We start from the raw sequence: 20,847 nt of genomic DNA, 5'->3' as shown, positions 1-20,847 counted from the left end.
TAACCACTCCAACAGCTATCAAAATGCCTGAAGGCAAATCCTGAATCCATCACTCTAGAGTCCAGCCTTGGAAGACAAAAGAAAAATGAGGAGGAACCCAATAGAGGGATGCTTTTGGAAGCCCTTGTCAAGAAATGCCAATGGACTCTCATATGAACAATTGAAATTTGCCCTGTTCTGACTTTTTTCTAGTTCCCTGTTTAGAACTTGTAATGCTAATTACTCTTGCCTTTACTTCTCCTTTGCATCTCCTATTAATCAGTCAAGGATTTTCTTTTCCCCCTACAGATAAGAGTTATGTAAGTTGGGAGTCTTTGAGATAGACCCATTGAAGGGGTACCCCAATTGCCTCACCCTACATCCCTGTTCAGCATGGAAGAAGCCAGAGCAGTCTGCTTCCCAATTCCCTATTGGCAATTTGGGTAACCTCTTCGGAGGATGGTGTGATAAAAATAGGTAGGAATTGGCTAGGCAGTTAGGATAAAAAAGACCCCAAAGAAAAGTAGCCAGTTTCTTGGCTAAAAGTCAAAATGTCCTTGGGACTGTTAGCAATATACTCTGTTCCAAAGGCCAAACATGTCAAAAGTATTTTGGACCTTGTATCTAATCCTTAAATGATTTTTAGGGTTACCTCTTCAGAGGGGGGAATGTTAGAGTAGCCAAAATCCCCGTAAAAAAAATAAATCAAAGAAGAAGAAAGAGTACATGAAGTTATCAGAAAAAAGTGATGGGGAGATATAGGAGGAGTTGGAAAGGAGGGCGTGGACATGGTTTTGATCAAAACACCTTATATGCATTTATGAAATTCTCAATAATTTATTTTTAAAAAGAAAGAAGCTAGGTCGGGGATGTAGTTCATTTAATGGAGTGTTCACCCAGCATGCCAGAGACTCTCGGTTCAGTCCCCACCAGTATATGAAACTGAGCATGGTGGCACACATTTTTAATTCCAGAACTCGTTAAGGAATGTTAAGGCAAGAGGACCAGAAATTCAGGTTCATCCTCAGCTTTGTAGTGAGTTCAAGGCTAACCTGGAGACAGATTTTAAGGTTACTTCATCAGAGGGGGGAATGTTAGAGTAGCAAAAAGCCCCATAAAAAAAAGAAGAAAGAGTACATGAATTTATCAGAAAAAAAGTGATGGGGAGAAATGGGAGGAGTTGGAGGGGAGGGAGTGGGGATGGATTTGATCAAAACACCTTATATGCATGTATGAAATTCTCAACAAATTATTTTTTAAAAAATAAAGTACTGAAATGAACACAGCAAATTTTAAGGATTAAAGAGATTATTATTTACTTATTTGTGTGTGTTTGTGTGTGTTTGTTTGTGTGTGTGTGTGTGTGTGTGTGTGTACATGTGGTTATCATCAAAAGACAGAAGAGGGCATTTGATACCATCCCGTGGAGCTAGAGTTAGCAAGGTGTTTGGGAAGCACCTGATATGGGTGCTAGGAACCAAGCCCAGGTCCTCTGCAAGAGCAATAAATTCTCTTAACTTCTGAGCCATCTCTCTAGCCCCTCTATATGAATTTTTAGAAAAAATAAATAAAAAGTATGATGAATAAAAGTTCATTTAGTAATTAACTGTAAACACACAAGATAAGGGAATGTGTTTGGTAGTGGTTTCCATAGATATGTTAGAACCTTGACAGTCATTGTTAGAGCATTGCCTACCCTTTAAGTGGACAGCTGGGCTGTGTTAATCTATCTTACAAGGCTACAATCAACAAATCGTTCTGATACATAACACAGCTTATGTTTTTCAGTCAAAACTCAACTTCTTATCAGATAACCACCTGAAGGTAAGCAAAATATATAGTTATCTTCACTTTACAAGGAATTTGTAGACTTAATTTCAGGTGATTTCATTCCAGGCTATCCAGTAGAAGAACTGGAAATAATAGTATCATTAATCTTCTGATGCCTCAGGTCACATACACACAGCCTATAGGATCCCTCACCTAATATATAGGCTCTGAAGCCAGACTGCCTAGGATAACTTTGGTTATCCCACCTACCCTTCTTCCTCTTAAAGGAAGAACCTGTATGGTGCCAATTTATACAGAGCCTAAAATCAAGCTAGAAGCTCTGCCAATAATCAAGATACATGAATGGAATCGAGACAGTTTTTAATGAATGAAAGTAAAAAGACTATTTGTGAAGAGGAAGAGGACTGGTGGGAGGGAAGAGGGAAGAGATGAAAGGGTAATGGTGAGTGAATATGATCAAGGTACATTATATACATGTATTAAAGTATAACAATGAAACTCATTATTTTACACAATTAATACTCACTAATAAAAATGAATTAAAGAAAAAATAGACATGAGCTGCTACTAGCCTTGCCTCAAAGCAAGATAATCATTAGGGTTGGAGAGATGGCTCAGAAGTTAAGAGCACTGGCTGCTCTTGCAGAGGACCCAGGTTGGATTCTCAGCACCCACATGGTGACAAAATACCATCTGTAACTCCAGTTCCAGGGGATCCATCACCCTCTGCTGACCTCCTAGGGCATTTCACGACACAAGTGCACCTACCTACATGCAGGTAATACACTCATACACATAAAATAGAAAATAATATATTTTTTTAAAAGGGAGATAATCATGAAACCAAGACAATTAGGCTATGATCTTTCAGACTCCAGGTCTTATAAGTCTCATGAGCTAAACTAGAGCAAGGCTGGCTTTGATCACAGGTCATATACATGGTTTCTTGTTTGTCTGACAAAAGCCAGAGACATTCTCCAGTAGAGCGTTATAGATACTAATTTCCTAGAGAAAATTGTACTGTAAAAAATGCTATGAAATATGAGTCTCTATTTGAAAATGACAGTTCTCCAAAACAATGGATAGCTGGATGACTGAAAAACCCACTTAATTTTTCCACTAATAAGGTAGCACACAAATTCGTCAACAAATAGGCAAGACCTAGCTAGGTATCAACTGATGTCCTTCCCTAACCCTACTAGATCTTCCTGAAACTCTGGGCTCCAATAAAATTAAACATTATAGAAATGTAAGTCAACATAATAATGAGATACCATTTTACACTTACTGGAATAGTTAAAAACAATAAGCTTTGGTGAGGACATGGAGAAACTGGAACTCTCCAGCATTTGCTGGTGTCAATGTAAAATGCTGCAGCCATCTTGCCAAACAGTCTGAGAGTTCTTCAAATGGTTCAATGCAGTTGTATTATATGACAAAGAAATTACTCCTAGGTATATATCCCCCAAAAATGAACACATGTCTACATAGTTACACACAACTGTTTATCGCAGATTTATCTATAAGTCAAAAGATAGAAACAATCTAAACATCCATCAGCTGATGAGTATATGAATAAAATATATCTACTATTTTTCAGTCATAAAAAGGAATGAAGTATTAGTACATGCCACAACATGGAGCCTTGAAGTAGCTGCCTAGATAAGCTTTTACTTAAGCTGTCACTTCCAAATTTGGATGTACATTAAAGTCATCTAAGAAACTGATGCAATGCCCTTGGAATCTCTGATAGTGAAAACACCTGAACTGATATCTGAAATTCATTAGTCTTGGTGATGTCTAATGTCCCTTACAGCTCCTAGGAACTCTATAATATCCATGCTGATGAGTTACCAACACCTCTACTTTTGAAGCTGAGGCAATAACAGAACAAAGTCCAATAGATAATTGTTCTACAGAACATGTCTTCCAATAGTCAGTCTTTCATTAAACTAAGATAGTTCTTTTCCAAGGGATCATTCCACCCTTTTCCAAAGACTGAGTGAAGATATTACTAGTAGAGACAAGCTATAGCTAAAAGAATAGAATTCATCTCATTGTGTCTGTGTGGGATGCTTTAACAATGTTACCCTATTTTGTAGGAAACTACATATTAACATAAAACTTGTCACTAGAGTTAAGAATAACCAGTCTATGTCATTTACAGATTGGGCTGGGTTGAACGATGCAATGAAATTCTAACACTCACAGATTTTCTGTTTATCAGCATCTATTTAGTTATTAGTTGACTTAGTTCACAATAGGTGTGATTTCTCATTTACCTTCTTCCCTTAATAGTTAAGAACCAAGTTAAACCATGTTCCGCCTTTTGACCTCCTGCTGGTCTCAACCAAAGACCACAGAAGAAAAACAAAGGTAAAGTTAGAACTACTTTTCGGTACCCAATCTGCAATTTCCTCCCATGGATCTGCTCAAAGCTTCACAAGGGACAAATGGTCATGATATATTTGGGGGAAATGGTTAAATAGGGAGTACAAAATTTAGAACAAAGTTGAGAGAGGATGGCTATTTTACAATGTAAGTGAATCAGGGAGGAAAAGCATCTATGGAGGTTTTGGGAGGGGCTGCCCTTATCATACATGCATTGAGACTACTGCAGACAAAGCTTCAAGCACTGAGAAAGAATAAAATTATTTAGTCTAAAGATTTAGGGGTTTATGGCTTTGACTAGCTTTTTTTTTTCCTCTTCCAGGAAAGTGACTGTCATTGTCATTGGCTTGGACAACTCAGGCAAAAGTCATCTTGTGGCAGCCTTTCAAAGATGTGAGGAACTAAGAGCATTAGATACTGGTGTGGATCTTCCAGGGTTCGAGGAAATATTTATTCCATCCTAGCCTTACTTCCTGGCCCTCAGTTTCTCTCATTTAAAGATAACCCTTCCCCCATTAGTTATTATCAAGTTGTTTATGTAGTATCTTTTACTTGTTCCCTTTATAAAATATCCTAAAGAAAAGTCCTCTTGTGATATCAATATGAATGATCTTAAACTTTGTAAAGCCCTGTAGTCAATTATGAAGGATAGCATATTTGAAACCCTGTCTAGTTCCAGAGCTCAATTAATGTGGAATTTGGTCTAGATAAGAAACAAGTGTGGGATGATAAGGAAGTTTAATAACACAAAACTCTGTGACAGCTAATATTGAGAGTCAGAGTTTAAGAAATGTTGTCAGTTTAATACCACATCTCCAATTTAATCCTTTGACATTTCCAGAAGCAGTTAAACAGCATTGGACAAAGCTGCTATACTAGCTGTGAAGACCCAGCTAACTGTTAGTCAGGGGCCAGTGTCTGGCTCTCCATTAATGTTTAACAAATCAATATAGGAGTATGATGGCATGGTTAATTTCTATATAACCTGGCAACCCTCAGCAAAGTATGGGAATTGTTTACTCTGAAATCTCTGCTCCTGGTCTACTTGTAGTTCTTTCAATTTCCTTGAACAACAGAGGCCTTTTGATTGATCTGGTCATCTCCGGTTGTCCCTGTAATTATCAGAGAGACCTATGAAAAACCTAATCATGGCACTTCCCTGCTCAGTATTGCTCCACATCTCCCTATTGTCTTTGAAGCAAAATTTACCTTCCTTAGCAGCATACAAGGTCTTGATTTGGGTCAACTACTCCTCCAGCCTTATCTCACATGTTCCCCATATATGTCCTCTGATACAAGTGAAACAAATGCTTTGTTACTCCTCCGCCACACCTGTGCACTTCACGAAGGCCAGTACCCGGCATTTCATCCCTCTGCCATCTACTTAATCAAGCACCTCAATTCAGAACTTGGCCACAGGAAAGACATCCTTAACTCCCTGCATCACATTCCCTAGTCACACTCTAGCCCATATAGCCCTCTAACATGCACTTTTCCCAAGATCCTTGCATAACTATGAGTCTACCCTTAAACTGAGAGCTCCTTGAGAAGAAATAGATCTTTTCATCTCTGCATCAGATAGGCACTCAGTAATTGTTTATAGAATGAAAGTTCTCTACCACTGCCCTAAAACTACATGTTGCCTTTTTACAACTTCATCTGCCCTAATAGAAGCTCCAAGCACATTTTAGCCAATGTTTCAGCCTAGCATGCCCACTTAGATGCAGCAAACCTGATTCCTCACAGCTCTCAATTCTGATAGGCAGGAATGATAAGGAGGTAAACAGCAACAGGTAAGTCAAAGAACCAAGATTAGTCACAAGATTACTGACAAACCTGAAGATAATTTTGTAGAGCTTCGACTCTGCCTCAGCCCTGGATTCCTATTCAGGAATCCAGGAACCCACAATCTTAAAAACTTCCTGGGTGTTTCTGATTGGTTAGTCAGCAGTGAGAACACATCTGAAATTAGCCACTGCTATTAGTTTGTGAGAATAGTGTCTGTTTTCCATTCTGATTCCTGGAGCAGTATTTGGCATGTGCACATTTTGTCACTACATAACTTGCCTTGTGCTCAGTGAATAACTTGGGGCTGCTCCATAAATGCATTGATTTATGGCAATGACTTCATTAACAATTTAATGGGTGCTGATGTTACAGTCTCAAGAATTCTCAGGCCACCTCTGTTCATGTAGGACCACTAAGAGTCAATCTAGTAGGTTGTTCTGTACTCAAAGTCGAATAGCTCACATAAGTGGTTTTAATATGAATGCAACAGTTGTCTAGAAAAGGAATTCCAGTCTACAGTTAGTAGCTTCTATGGACATTTAAAGATACTAGCTACAAAAGAGTTTGGCATACAACCCATCATTACTAATGACACTTTTCACTATAACTGTTTTTGGATGGCATGGTCACAGGGGCAAGAAATCCAAACATGAGCACAGACTGGTGCCCTAAGTGGGGACATTTAGATCAGTGCCTCTTAAATGTGGATATAAATTCTAATCACCTGGGTGCTCCAGGAAAATAAAAACCAAATACTTGAGCACCACCTAGATCTATGTAATCAAATTCTTAGAGAATGAGGCCTAGGGTTGTTTAAATGCACCACAGGGCATCTTGGAAAACAATGAATGCTGATCAAAAGTCACCTGGCAGTCAAACCACTTGACCCTGCACCTGGAAGCTCAGCTATTTCAATGTGGAGAGAGCCTATGCTCCTCAGGTTCACCAGATGATGCTGAAACACACACACACACATAAGTTTGATGGCTGTCTAGAGCAGTGATTCTCAAACTTCCAAGTGCAGAAGAATCACCTTAGGATCTTGTTAACTACAGGAAGTTTCTTACACATAAAAATGCTTCCATGGCTGGAGAGATGGCTCAGAGGTTAAGAGCACTGACTGCCCTTGCAGAGGACCCGGGTTCAATTCCCAGCACCTACAAACTGTCCTTAACTCCAGTTCCAGGGGAATCCAAAGCCCTCCTCTGACCTCTGTGGCATTGCACGACACAAGTGCACTCACATACATGCAGGCTCATACTCATACATACTCATACACATAAAAATAATAAATATTTTAAAAAATGTTTCCATTCCAGCTGGGCGTGGTGGCGCACGCCTTTAATCCCAGCACTTGGGAGGCAGAGGCAGGCAGATCTCTGTGAGTTCAAGGCCAGCCTGGTCTACATAGTGAGTTCCAGGACAGCTGGGGCTACAGGGAGACCCTGTCTCAAAAAGACAAAAAAAATGTTTCCATTCCAACAATTCTGAGTCATTTGGTCCAGGGTGGGGGTTAATAAGCACATTCATGAAACTCAGAAGCACACGATCCAATCCCCAAACCATACTTCATGAAACGCTCAGCCAGGGATATAGAGATGAATGAGCATGAGTGCCTATCCTTAAGGTGTTTATAAATTACTAGAGAAAATAAGGTAAATGCAAATTAACAGGGAACAACTTCATGAGGTGTCTAGTATCATCAGCAATAGACTGCATTAGTGAAGGAATTGGTTTCAAGTTAAAAAAAAAAAGGAATGGTGTTTTTCTCTAACAGGCCAAATAAATAAATAAATAACATAAAGTTTCTTTTTTTTTTTTTAGAAGTATTTCATTACAACAGCATTGACATATTCAATAACAATTTCCAGAGCTAAGATGCATCTCTTTCAAAATTGGCTGTAAATTTTTAGGTTTACAGTTGAATTATTACAGTTATACAATATTGTACTCAGTATAAACCCTGTAAGACATAAAATTAAATGAGGTTTTAACCTTTTAAAAAGATCTCCATTTCATTATTAAAATACAGTTTCATACAGAAAAATCCATTTTTAATGCAATTGACATTAAGATGTTTGCACAGGCATTTCTAATCTCTACATATCTGATTATTACTAGTCACGGTTACTTTCTGAGCTTCTTTCTAATCCTCAAAAGATTTTAGGGTTAACTCTTCAGAGGGGGGAATGTTGGAGGAGAGGGAGTGGGCACGGATTTGATCAAAATACTGTATATACATGTATGAAATTCTCAATAAAGTTTTTGTAAAAGTTATAAAAAATGAACTTGAAAAAATGTAGTAATCAGCATATTTTAAAATGAAATGGAGATCTTCTTTAAAGGGTTAAAAACTCATTCAATTTTATGTTTTACAGGCTTTATACTGAGTTCAATATTGTATAGCTGTATTAATTCAACTGTGAACCTAGAAACTTGCACCCATAAAGCTTCTTGAAATGTAGAAAACAAGATTTTTAAATTATCTTTTGGAGTTTTTAAATTTTAAGATTTATTTTTTATGAGTGTTTTACCTGCATGTAAGTGTACCATGTGTATGCAGTGCCCGTGGAGGCCAGAAGAGGGCATCAGAAGCCCTAGAACTGGAGTTACAGCCAGTTGTCAGCCACCATGTGGGTGCTGAGAACTGAACCCGGGTCCTCTGCAAGAGAAGCAGGTGCTCTTAACCACTGGGCCATCTCTCTAGCCCTACCTTTTGAAATTTTAAACTATTCACTTATCTTCAAGTATGTAATATAGACATAGCAAATATCACATCAAAGTTGTGACTAAAATTTATGTCTTCTGGGGCTGGAGACATGTCTCAGCAGTTAAGAGCATTGGCTGCTCTTGCAGAGGACCTGGGTTCAATTCCCAGCACCAACGTGGAAACTAACAACCATCTATAACTCCAATTCCAGGGGATCCAGTGCCCTCTTCTGACCTCCATGGGCATTTCATGACACACGTGCACCTACTTACATGCAACCATATACTCAGACATAAAAAATAATAAATAAATTTATATGTCTTCTGAAAGCTATAATTTTAAAAGATGGGCTGGTGAGATGGCTCAATGAGCAAAATCACTTGCTGCCAAGCCTGACAACCTGAGTTCAATCCCCAAGACCCAAATAGTAGAAAGATAGAACTGACTTCTCCAAGTTTTCTTCTGACTTACACACACAGACACAGACATACACACACACACACACACACACACACACACAAATAACAAAAAAGATCACTGACTAACATAAAAACAGAAGTGTTATAAAATCACATTAAAATGTAATGGCAATATTATACACATATACATGTATATTCATAAATGCATATGAACAAATGTTTCTAAATATTTGAAAGCATATTACTAATTTAGCCTAAAGATTTATTTTGTCAATCCTAAGGAAAATGTCACAGATCTAAGACTATAAATAAGAAGTTACTGATTCTAGTCTTAGTATTTCCAATTATGGGCCTCAAGAATCTATGAAATCAGCAGTTAAGAGCACTGGCTGCTCTTGCAGAGGACCCAGGTTTGGTCCCCAGCACCACATAAGAGCTACCAACAGTCTGACACCCTCTTCTGGCCTCTGACACCCTGTTCTGGCCTCTGTGGCCATAGCACAACACAGGTGCACTTACATACATGGAAGCAAAACACTCAGACACATAAAATTTAAAAAAGAATCTATGAAATCATTAACTGATGAGAGCAGATACTTTGGCCATAACTGGGATGCATGTAAGGACTGTTGTAAAATGCATTTCTATGTGGGCCAAGTTAGGTACATAGTTCCTTAGGGGATTTTCAGTTCTAGACATGGCTTTTAAATGGAAAACATGCCTCCCTGAGTTCCTCCTCCCCCTCCCCCCTTCCCCTCCCCCTCCTCCTCTTTGGTCTTGTTTTGTTTTGAGACAGGATCTTCCTCCTCCTCTTCTTCTTTGGTCTTGTTTTGTTTTGTTTGAGACAGGGTCTTCCTGCAGCCCTAGCTGGCCTGGAACTTGCTATGTAGACCAGGCTGGCCTCAATATTACACAGTGCTGGGATTAAAGGTGTGTGTCATCATGCCCAGCCCAGGTATAGTTTCTTGGAAGAGATATGCAACACAATACTTTCTGTCCTCATTCATTTTAATGGACACTGTAAGCACTTACTGAACTCCTACTCTAAGGTAAACAAAGCACAGAAATAGGTAGAGAACTAGTTCAACAATGTGCTGAGAGGGAATGGTAAGAGGTGCTCAGGTCAGAGAAGGCTTTCTAAAGAATGTGGCAGTTGGGCCTTAAAGAAAAGGTAGAAGAGAAAGGCCTGCTATTCATTCATTCATCAAATATTTATTGAGTGCCTGTATGCCAGCATCTGCTCAGCTTCATGAATATAATGAATAAAATGAAAAGAGTTCACCTTCCTGTTGCAGTTTATAACTCAGTCAACAATCGAATCTGTAACACTATGTGCTATAATAATGGTAAAACAGAAAAAAGGCACCTTATACAGAATGGGGATGGTGGTTAAGAGAAATTTTCTACAACAAACAATATCTAAATCAGTATTTTATAAAACAGGCATGGACCAAACATAGAATAGCAGAGGGAAGTCAGCTCGTATGGCAGCCCAGGGCATGTATGTAGATGAGTGGGGTGACCAGAGGGAGGAACACCTAGGTAGGAACCAAGGACACCATGGCCACCATTCAGATTAGTCCCTGAGGCTATGAAACAGGAGGGGTAGCATAGAAAGATGAGTAAGCTTCCATGAGTAAGAGCAAGGAGGCAGGCTGCTTCAGAAGTAGTTCTCAGAGCAGGCTCTGGGCAAAGATGAACAAATTGATCTAACTGCATCTCTCCACTTTGTGGTTGCTTCTCCTTCTACCTCTATGTGTAGTAATTCCCAGCAAGATCCACAGTAATATGAAACCAACACTGACTACACTTCTATTAGATGATTATCAAGTATCTGTCTATGACCTGACTGGAGACCTAAAAGGCCAAGAAAAATGGCCAAGCTACTATGCTGAGGCACACGGGCTTGTCTTTGTTGTGGATTCCAGCGACATAGAATGTATATGGGAAGTGAAGATCATCTTAACACGCCTGATGTTTGATAAAAGAGTATCAGGGAAACCCATCTTAATGTAAGTTTCTGCGTTTGAGTCCTACTTTCTCATCCCAATTTGTACCTTAAGAAAGGTATGAAGATGAAAGGCTGTGAGGTCTTTTTGTCACAGGGAACTAGACCTTCTTGTCCCTTAGGCTCAGTGAGGTTTGGCCCCGCTTGCTGGGGACTGTTTTCAAGGGCCACTTTCTACCACACACTATTATGTGGGACATGTTACCTAATTGTATAAAGGTACTTTTGAGACCCCATCAAAGAGAAATAATAGCAAGCTCTCCCATTCCCAACCCTGGATTCTTCCTAACGACTCTTTTCCTGATTTTGCTCCTCTTTTCTGGTTTCAGTTTTTGATCTTGAAACTTCATGGTGGTAGAGAACAAACCCTAATTTGTCTAATCAGTTCCAATGGTCTCCTCCCTTAGCAGGTTGCTGAAGACATATAACTGGTACTCATTTTAGGGAGATAATTCAGATAGCCTGTCACTCCTCACCCCTTCTCACTCCCTTTGACCTTTCAATCCTCATTAGCAACCCCAACTAGAGCATGAACAGAGTTTGGGAGATGTAAAAAGCCTACATCTGTTCATATCCCAATTAGCAATTCTAATTAAAGTGTGAGGCATGATGTAGGAGAAGTGGGAAGTGGGCCCTGAGGATTATCTTGGATTCAAATAATTTGCACTATTCTTTCCTCCACTGAGAGTTGGCTAGAAAACTGTCTGGCACATCTGAGTATGTCTTTAAGTCTAATTCCTGGATATATAGTACTTGTACTACAATTAGTGCTTCCCTTCCCTCTGACTTTACCTGGGTTTCATTCTTCTTGTCTGTTTCCCTCTCTCATATGTTGTTCTAGCCTGGCAAACAAACAAGACAAAAAGGACGCCCTCTCGCCTCGTGATATCATTGAATATCTACTTCTGGAAAGGCTAGTGAATGAAACTAATTCCACATGCTGAGTGGTAAGTGTGAGCTCTTCATTTCTTTTCCTCTAGAGCCTGGCTAATGCAACCCTAGCCCTGTACATCATCAGTCTCATGTTGGATTTAGGGCCAAGTCCCTCCCTGACAAGCAACATCTGCAGTGATGATTTTTAACTTGAAAATGATAACAAATATTACACTCTGCCTTCAAAGTGGTTCTGTAAAATTTTAATATCCACAAAGCTAAGTGCTCAGAAACTCTCAATGACTTGCTTGAGGTCTCACAATGAAGACCTCACAGCCACTTTAATTAAAGGGCCTCAATTTCTGTGTTCTTCATCCACTTTCTCAGATGTGAATACTGTGTGTCTCTTTGGAAGCCTAGAACCTCTAGGCACAGCACGTGTATCTACCTCTGCTATTTAGATGATAGTGATCAGGCCTGTAGGCCCCAAACATCCAGGGCCCTAGATCTGAGGCCTTCTTTGTTCATTTTTGTTACAGGAGCCATGTTCAACCAAAAGACATTTCCCAAAGAGACACCATCAGTCAATAATTATAGGGCTGTGTTGGCTATTGGCTGCTATTGGTAATCAGTATCAAGAACTGTATACACACCAACAAGCACCAACTATGAGCATCTCAACCTACAAGCACATCCGCGGCTGTGGGGAAAGATGCTCATTAGACAGGTAGTGAATTTCCTTCATTAGATTTACTGATAAGAATAGAAGCAAGGGGGCTAAAGAGATGGCTCGGCAGTTAAGTGCACTGACTGCTCTTGCAGAGGACCCAGGTTCGATTCCCAGCACCCACATGGCGGCTATGAACCATCCTTAACTCCAGTTCCAGAGGAATCTAAAGCTCTCTTCTGACCTCTGCGGCACTGCACGACACGGGTGCACTCACATACATTCAGGCAATACACTCATACACATAAAATAAAAATAATAAATAAAATACTTTTTAAAAAAGAATAGAAGCAAGAATCAATCTTCAACATGAGCAGTGAGTTCTAGGAGGTGCTTGAATTCTGGGCAGCACTAAGGAAGTCATCAGAATGTGATATCCCAACTGGGGACATGGTAGTGACCACCAACACTGTTAGGTACACTACCACTCCTGACACAACTTCAGCTGTCACATCTGTGGGATGAATAACATAAAAGTAACAGCAATCTATTAGCAGTAGAGCTTCTTAAAACAGGGCTTCTGCTCTGAGTTGCCATGTGGAGGAGAAAAAGGAACATGTTCTCCTTAAGGAGCCTATTGACGTTATTCTACAGATGAATGTCTCAGTGTTGCTCCAGATTCTCAGCCTCCAGTTCTCTGATCTTCCCAATCACGGAATGATGGGAGAAGACAGGAATGCTGAAAAAACAAAAAGAAAAGAGGAGGTGATCAGAATTTTGAGGAATAAAAGGCCTAAATGTTCTCTTGCTCTGTTGTCACTTTCATTGCTCAAAGGCATACGGCAGGTACGGGGTAGTGGTTGCATAAGATTGAAGGCTGGAGACATAGCTCACTGGCAGAACACTTGCCTAGCATGTGTAAGGTCCTGAGTTCAATCCCCAGTACAAAAAAAGAGAGAAAAAGCTTGAAATATATCTGTTTCTACTATCGCTTTGTCCTTTCAAACTTTCCTAGCTTAGCTACCAGACAGGGAATGTTCAAAGACAACAACAGACAGCATTTTGAGAAAAGACAATATTTGGAACACGGACAACATGTTGAGCAAAGACACTTTGAGAAAAGAAAGCATTTTGAGTCAAGGCAGCATTTAATACAACATTCCTTGGATGCTAGGCCCCTAAAGCCAATCCTTCAGGTAAATGGCTCTTTAAATGTTATTTTCCAGGGTCAATAACTGAACTCTTAAGAACTAGTAGACAATTTCCCCTTTCTTGCTATACAGAAAGACGGTCTGCGAATAAGGCCCAAAAAGAATATGTCAGTAACATTTGCTCTAGATGTAATCATGGAGGAAGGTGAATGTTCTCAAAAGAATGGAGCACACAATACCACTAAGTCTTATAACAATCAGAGTTATGACACATAAGCTCCAGATCCATTTGATGACAATCTTTTCAAAGGTAATGTTGAATCATTGGTTAAAGAAGAAAAGATATATAGGCCTTCCTTCACATTTTCTATAATGGGATTCCTGTTTTGAGCATAAAACTCCTTTTCCACTATGGTTTATAGTTGGGAGACATATGCAACAAAGCTTGGGGACTGCTTTCTGGCAGGGCACCATTCCCCAGAATTAGTTGACACAAGATCTTTTGATGGCTATTGGGATATGGTATGCTTGCCAGTGGTAGAAAACCAAATTTGATATAAGGGGCTGGAGAGATGGCTCAGAGGTTAAGAGGACCCAGGTTAAGAGGGCAGAGGACCCAGGTTTGGTTCCCGGCACCCACATGGTGGCTAACAACTGTCTCTAACTCTAGCTCTAACTCTGACCTCTGTGGGCATTTCACAACATGGTTGTACTTACATACATGCAGGCAATACAGGAATACACATAAAAATAAAAAATTAAATATTTTAAAAAACAAATTTGGTGTAACCTTTATAAAGGATAGGTTGGCTGTCCCTTTCTCTCTTCCCCGCCTTTTCTTAACATATATTACGAACTTTAAAAATGTGGAAGCCTTTGAGCTAGAGTCTCATTTCTGAGCTGTCTCCAAAAATGATTACATGAGTACACAAAAAGTTTATTAAAGACTTTTCAATTATAGCCTTCTGCACAGAGCTAAATGTTGGAATCAATATAAATGTCCAATGATAGGGACAGCTAAATAATTTAAGATGTATCTACACTATGGAGACACTGAACTTGCTAAAGATGGGGGAGAAGGGAGATGACTCAGTATGTAAAGTACCTGCCATACAATCATGAATACGTGCGTTTTGATCACTTGCACCCACATAAAAGTGGGACTTGATTGTGCATAAATGCAACCCTAGCCCAGGGGTGGGGGGTGTAGAGACAGAAGCATCCCTAGAGCTTGTGGGCCAACCACTGAGTTCTAGGTTCAGTGAGAGACCCTGTCTCACAAAACAACATAGAGATTCTTATATTAAACCTCACCCACCCATGGCTCAGGGACCATTGTAGAAGAGGGGGCAGAAAGATTGTAAGAGCCAGGGCTGGTTCATGAACACAAGAAACCAGGCTTTCAGGACACTGAGAACTTATTCATATGAACTTGCAACAATGGTGACAGCAAGCACAAGACCTGCACCTACTCAATCAGACTAAAACCCATCATAGAACCAGGGCAATGGACAGCAGGCCCCAACCATAGTCCAGAAACTGTTGACAAGTGATTACAGCTGGGTGAGGGAGCGTAGATCTTCTTTAAGGTAGAGAAGAATCTCTAGATAGGCTGACCAGACTCCAGTAGATAAATTTGCACTGAAGGTCATCTGCATACAAATGTTTGACCAGAAAGGACTTAACATATTTGACAGAATGCATGAAATATGGTGGAGGAGGGGTGCTATGGGGGTTGTGGATAGGGAAGGAGGTCTAAATTTGATTAAGATCTATTATATGAAATGCACAAAAACTCAATCAAAAATATTAAAAATAATAGCGGAATGTCAGCAATAGCAGAAGATACCCAATGCCAACTTCAGGCATCCATACTCAAATGTGCACACACACACACACAATCTCTGTATCTGTATCTATCATCTATCATCTATCTATAATCTATATCTATCTATCCATCCATCCATCCATCCATCCATGTATATGTGACAAAAAATAAAAGCTAATGATTATTTTCTTCCATTTACTGACATGGAAAGTCTTCCACCACTTGCCATTTTGTTAGAGAAAATAGCAAGTTAGAATACAATATGTAGGGGCTAGAGAGATGGCTCAGTGGTTAAGAACATTAGCTGCTCTTGCAGAGGACCTGGGTTCAGTAACTCCAATTCTAGAGGGTCTGACACCCTCTTCTGGCCTTGGTGGGCATTGCATGTGTGTGGCACACTTAACATACATGCATACAAAACATTCATATATGTAAAATAAAAATAAGTTAAAGCCGGGAGTGGTGGTGCACACCTTTAATCCCAGCACTCTGGAGGCAGAGGCAGGCGGATCTCTGTGAGATCCAGCCTGGTTTGAAGCAGGGTCTCCCTGTAGCCCCAGCTGTCCTGGAACTCACTATGTAGACCAGGCTGGTCTTGAACTCACAGAGATCTGCCTGCCTCTGCCTCTCAAGTGCTGGGACTACAGGCATGCGCCACCATGCCCGGCTAAAACTGTAGTTTAAAAATATTCTTTCAGGTAATTCATAAACAAATCACTGAGAGAAACCAAATTTAGAGAAAGGCTAGAGACAAAGGGAAGCAGAAAGGTCATGGACTAAAAGAGTAGTGGGATTAGTAAGATACTTTCAAAATTATAGACATCAGAGGCTGGAGGGATGGTTCAGTGATTAAGAGCCTATACTGCTCTTGCAGAGGACTAGAGTTTGGTACCTAGCACCCATGTCGGACAGTTCACAACCATGTGTAACTTTAGCTCCAGGGGATCTGACATCCTCTTCTGACCTCCACAGACACTGCATGCAACATGCAGGTAAATCCCTCAAACACATAAAATAAAAATAAATATTAAAAAGAATATAGCATGTACAGCATAAAGTGTATATATGCCAAGAGATATGGTACTGTTAACACCAAAATGTAAGCAGTAGTTTTCTCTAGGTATGAGCTATTACAATGATGTTGAAAAATAAGACTTGAATGCCTTTGCTTGTTGTTTTGTTGTTTTAGAAGGCATTTCCTTTCTTATAATACTCTGATGCCATTTATCCCAAATGGAGTAAAGGCAGTTTTACAAAGCTGAGAGGGCCTGAGGCTCACTATTGGTAATGGCTGTTCCTTCTGAGTTCCGAGTACTCCTCAGGGACCCATTCTTCAAGACTGTCAACTGTCAATATCATGGTTCCTCGGGCTGGGCAGTTATATACTTGGCCAGAGCCAATAAGGAGAAAATAGGCACAGGCCCTGGGATAAGGGGTGGGGATAAGAGCTGACTAGAAGGAATTGGTAGAAAAAGAGTGTGTCCTTCTAAATGTCATCAACTACCCCTAAATCTTTACCTATAATCAAAATGCATCGTCATTTCTATAGCCTCAGCCCATAGGCCAAAGAAGAGAATGGACACCCGGCACACAGAAGAAATGCTATTGGAAGATCGTGTGGTAAAGCCTTCCATTCCTGTGGTTAGTACTCTTTAAAGAGAGGGTGGCTGTGTAGTAGAGTCTCTTGGAAATGGACAGCACCCTTCTACCCAAAGTAGTCTGGGAAGGAATGGAAACCTGGGACCTGGCTTCACTTGCAAAATGACTGGCTGTTTTCTTTATCTGCTTTAGATTTAACAGATCACTAAAGAAAGAATGGCGGGAAAGCAAAAGAATCATCTCCTCTACCATCTCTCAGCAAGTGCGCTCATCTCCAGAACCAGCATGAAGACTCAAGTCTTTGACTTTTATTTGATAATGCCTGTACAACCCACATACAAGTCCGCTATTCTAACACCACATCTTTGAGAACCACCGTTTCTACACATCTCTGTGGTAGCCAGCAAATTCATCCCAACCCCACAGGAAGGCTCAAGAAGTTAGGTGCCATCTACCTCAGCAAAGAGGAACAGAGACTTTCCATCTAAACTGATACTCCTGACAAAGCTTATGGATAAGATATTATGAATGGAAACTGAGCCTTAGAATTACACAGTTACTTTAGAATCACACCTTTCTCTTTAAGGTTCTCAAGTAAAAAGGGACTGGCAAAATAAATAAGAATTACATTCTACTCTATCATTTTTACTCAGACCTCCAAAAACAAGTCTGTTTTAAAGTCCTAGCCACTGTCTGGAAAGCCCAACAATTGCTTTGCTGTCTCTTCAGGAACAACAATGGCTGCCTGTCAACACTTGAGTGCACTGGTCCCTCTACTCTCAGGATCCTATGGTTGAAATGGTAGCATTTCTTTACTAGCACTGCTACTATCCTTTTTACCACAGGCCCCATTTATTGAGTGCCTTCTGGATACCAGGCACAGTGCTAAGTTCTTTCCATCTACTTACTGTCTTATTCATAACCTTCCAGGGCAGGCATTATACTTGACATCATTTTCCAAGTGAGGATACTGTAAAAAGCAGAGCAAGGTATTGAATCCAAACTGTCTGATGAGAGCTAGTATAGGCCAAAAAGATCCACACATGCCTTCCTCCAGAAAGAGAAATCTATAGTCAGGAACTAATGCTGAAGTGTATCCATGCACACATGAGGAGAACTCAGTCAATATCCGCATGCTGACAGCACTAGCAGACATGGTTGATTGAGCACTTCCATCTTGTCAGGTTCTGTGCTAACTACTTTACATATATTATTGCCTTTCATCAGAAGTCTATGCTGTCTGTTCTATTACCACCATCTTATAGGGGCAGAAACTGATGTTCAGAGAAATAAGATGATTTGTCCCTGAGCATGCACTAGGAGGTGGCAGAACAGGTTTTTAAACTAAAGTCCAATGCCAGAGGAGCTGGAGAGATAATTCAGTGAATAAGAGTTCTTGCTGCACAAGCATGAGGACTTGAGTTTGGTTCCAGCACCCACATAAATCACAATGTGACCATGCACACACCTGCAATTCTAACACAACAGAGGCAGAGACAAGAGGATCACTGGGGCTTATTGGCTGTGTACTTGCTCCAGGTTGAGTGAGAACTCTGTCTCAAGGGTAATACAACTGAGAATGATAGAGCAGGGCCTCCATATGCCTGCACACACACACCCCCACATGCACACACAGCACAAACATACACATAAAAATATGTATATAAAGTCTAGCTCCACAACCCAAGTTGTTACCTCTACCCTATACTACTTCACCAAACACTATTAGCTAAGCAACCCATCATTTGAGGGATAGTTAGAACCTTGCCTAGAAGGTACGGCATTTACCTGAGGCTGCATCATCTGTTCTTCTGTTCAAGGGAATCACTTTAAGTGCCTTATGAGTCTTTTGTAGGCTTGGAACCTCAGCTTGTTAGTCATGGAGCTGAGAAACTTATAGACGCTCTAGTCCAATCCATGTTACACAGACGAGGAAATGACATGACCAAGATGGTATGTCCGGCCACTGGTAAAGATGCTCTCTGAATCCCCAGTACCTGTGTATCAACCCTGAATCTTCCTGGAGTCATTTTGGCTTCTTGCTCCATCTACTTTCCTCTACTTTGCCTAATAGGAAATTTCGCAGTCCAACAGCCTCACCCTTGGAAGCAGCAAATGCCTCTACTGAAGAGTTTTAGGGCTGGGGCTGCACAGTGGTACAACACTTTTCTAGCATGTACAAGGCAACAAGTTTAATCACCACCACAGAACAAAGTTTATCAGACACGAAACTATAATCGACCATGGTTTTTAAGAAAATTGATCATCCACACACAATTTTCTTTATGGCATGTATTTATGATGCAGGTACACTTTTTTACCCAGCAGAGCATAGGACTGTAAGCAGGCCTATGAATATGAGCAGGCTAGAGAATTTAGGTTGAACAACCTCTAAGGAAACTGAATTTCATCTGGGGATGTAGCATAGTTGGTAGAGTGCTTTCCTAGCCTGCACAAAGCCCTGGGTTCTATTGCCAGCACTGCATAAATGGGGCATGGTGGTGCACACCTGGCATACCAGAAATTAGGAGGTAGAGACTGATAAATCAAAGTGCCAGTTTACCCTCAGCTACATAGCAAATCCAAGGCTAGCCTTGAATAAGAGACACTTTCTCAAAAATTAAAAACTAACCCTGAATTTCAGCCTACTGCCACATCTCCTTTTGTGCAATGGATATGTTCTGGATGACAACAAAATTTTTCTAAATAGAATCTAAAGGGTTTAAAAAAAAAAAAAACTTTATGCTCTACTTCCCTGGGCCTGCAGGACCCGCAGACCTCTCTCTCCGGTTAAGTCGATCGTGCCCTCTGAGCCTTAACTCCCCCAGCGCCTTGACTCCCCCAGCCTCATTCACCCTCCATCTCCCCTGCCTGTCTCTCCTCCTAGCCTGGGTCCTGTCCCATTGCTTGCCTTTGCGCCCCAGAAATCTGGGGAACCACCACTGCTTCCTGATCCTTTGCATCCAGAGCAACTCAGTTCCTTCTCGGGTCCCCAGGAGCACTGCTTCTGGGCCTGGCCCCGCCCTCACCTCCCTCTGTTTCCCTGGGTCTGCACAACCCACCAGCCTCTTTCCTGGACCCCTGGCTGACCTTTCCTCTTCCTGGTCCTTTGCATCCAGACCAACCCAGCTCCTCAGTGCAGTCCCAACGGGCCCTTGGGGCCACTTCCAGCCCACATCTTCCTTGGCATCACTGGGTAGTACAGCCACCAGTTGCCCTAGACCAGCATCTTTCCTGGGCCCGGCTCCCAGGCCAGTCCAACCCCCAAATTCCTGAGGCCAAAATTTTTCCGGGAGGGATCCAGATCTTAGGAGAAAGCCCGAGAGCATCTGATCCTCATCTGACTTGGGCCTCTTTGGGAACTCCTGAAGACAAAAGCAATCTGACCACTCCAATATAAAATCAAAAGAGAGAACCAGTAGCTAAGACAAGCTAGCTTTTCATGCTCAAAAAGTAAACCACAAAGACATATAAAGTTCACAAGAAAGTAGACCTAAACTTGAAGGCTTGAGTCTCACACAAGAATCAGAAATTACAAAAGAAATCCACATGTCAAAATCACAGAGAAAAAAATACTAACATGAAAAACCAAAATAACATATCCCCACCAAATACCAATAGTCCTCTAGATGAATACAGTGAA

The 20,847-nt window shown here is 40.7% G+C and overlaps 2 protein-coding genes across 4 annotated transcripts in view; one reads left to right on the top strand and one right to left on the bottom strand.

Moving 5' to 3' along the window:
- Positions 1-20,847, bottom strand: part of Trmt2b (tRNA methyltransferase 2 homolog B) — a 121,916-nt gene that overhangs the window by 9,544 nt on the left and 91,525 nt on the right. For 2 of the 3 annotated variants that reach the window (XR_003846272.1, XR_003846277.1), the window contains one exon: positions 12,865-13,365. The exons of the other annotated variant lie outside the window; for it this stretch is intronic. The gene's annotated coding sequence lies outside the window, so the exon portion shown is untranslated. Of the gene's footprint in view, positions 1-12,864; positions 13,366-20,847 lie in introns of those variants that run through there. 3 annotated transcript variants of the gene reach the window in all.
- Arl13a (ADP ribosylation factor like GTPase 13A) lies at positions 4,088-17,251 on the top strand. Its single transcript, XM_008848361.1, is given in 9 exon segments — positions 4,088-4,146; positions 4,484-4,554; positions 10,841-11,090; positions 11,928-12,033; positions 12,499-12,686; positions 13,642-13,822; positions 13,910-14,087; positions 17,161-17,220; positions 17,223-17,251. Coding segments are annotated over 9 exon segments (1,122 nt in total).

This window comes from Nannospalax galili, unplaced genomic scaffold, assembly GCF_000622305.1.
Source record: "Nannospalax galili isolate Female #2095 unplaced genomic scaffold, S.galili_v1.0 scaffold3, whole genome shotgun sequence".
Classification (NCBI taxonomy): domain Eukaryota; kingdom Metazoa; phylum Chordata; class Mammalia; order Rodentia; family Spalacidae; genus Nannospalax; species Nannospalax galili.
This window is presented reverse-complemented; position numbering and strand designations above follow the sequence as displayed.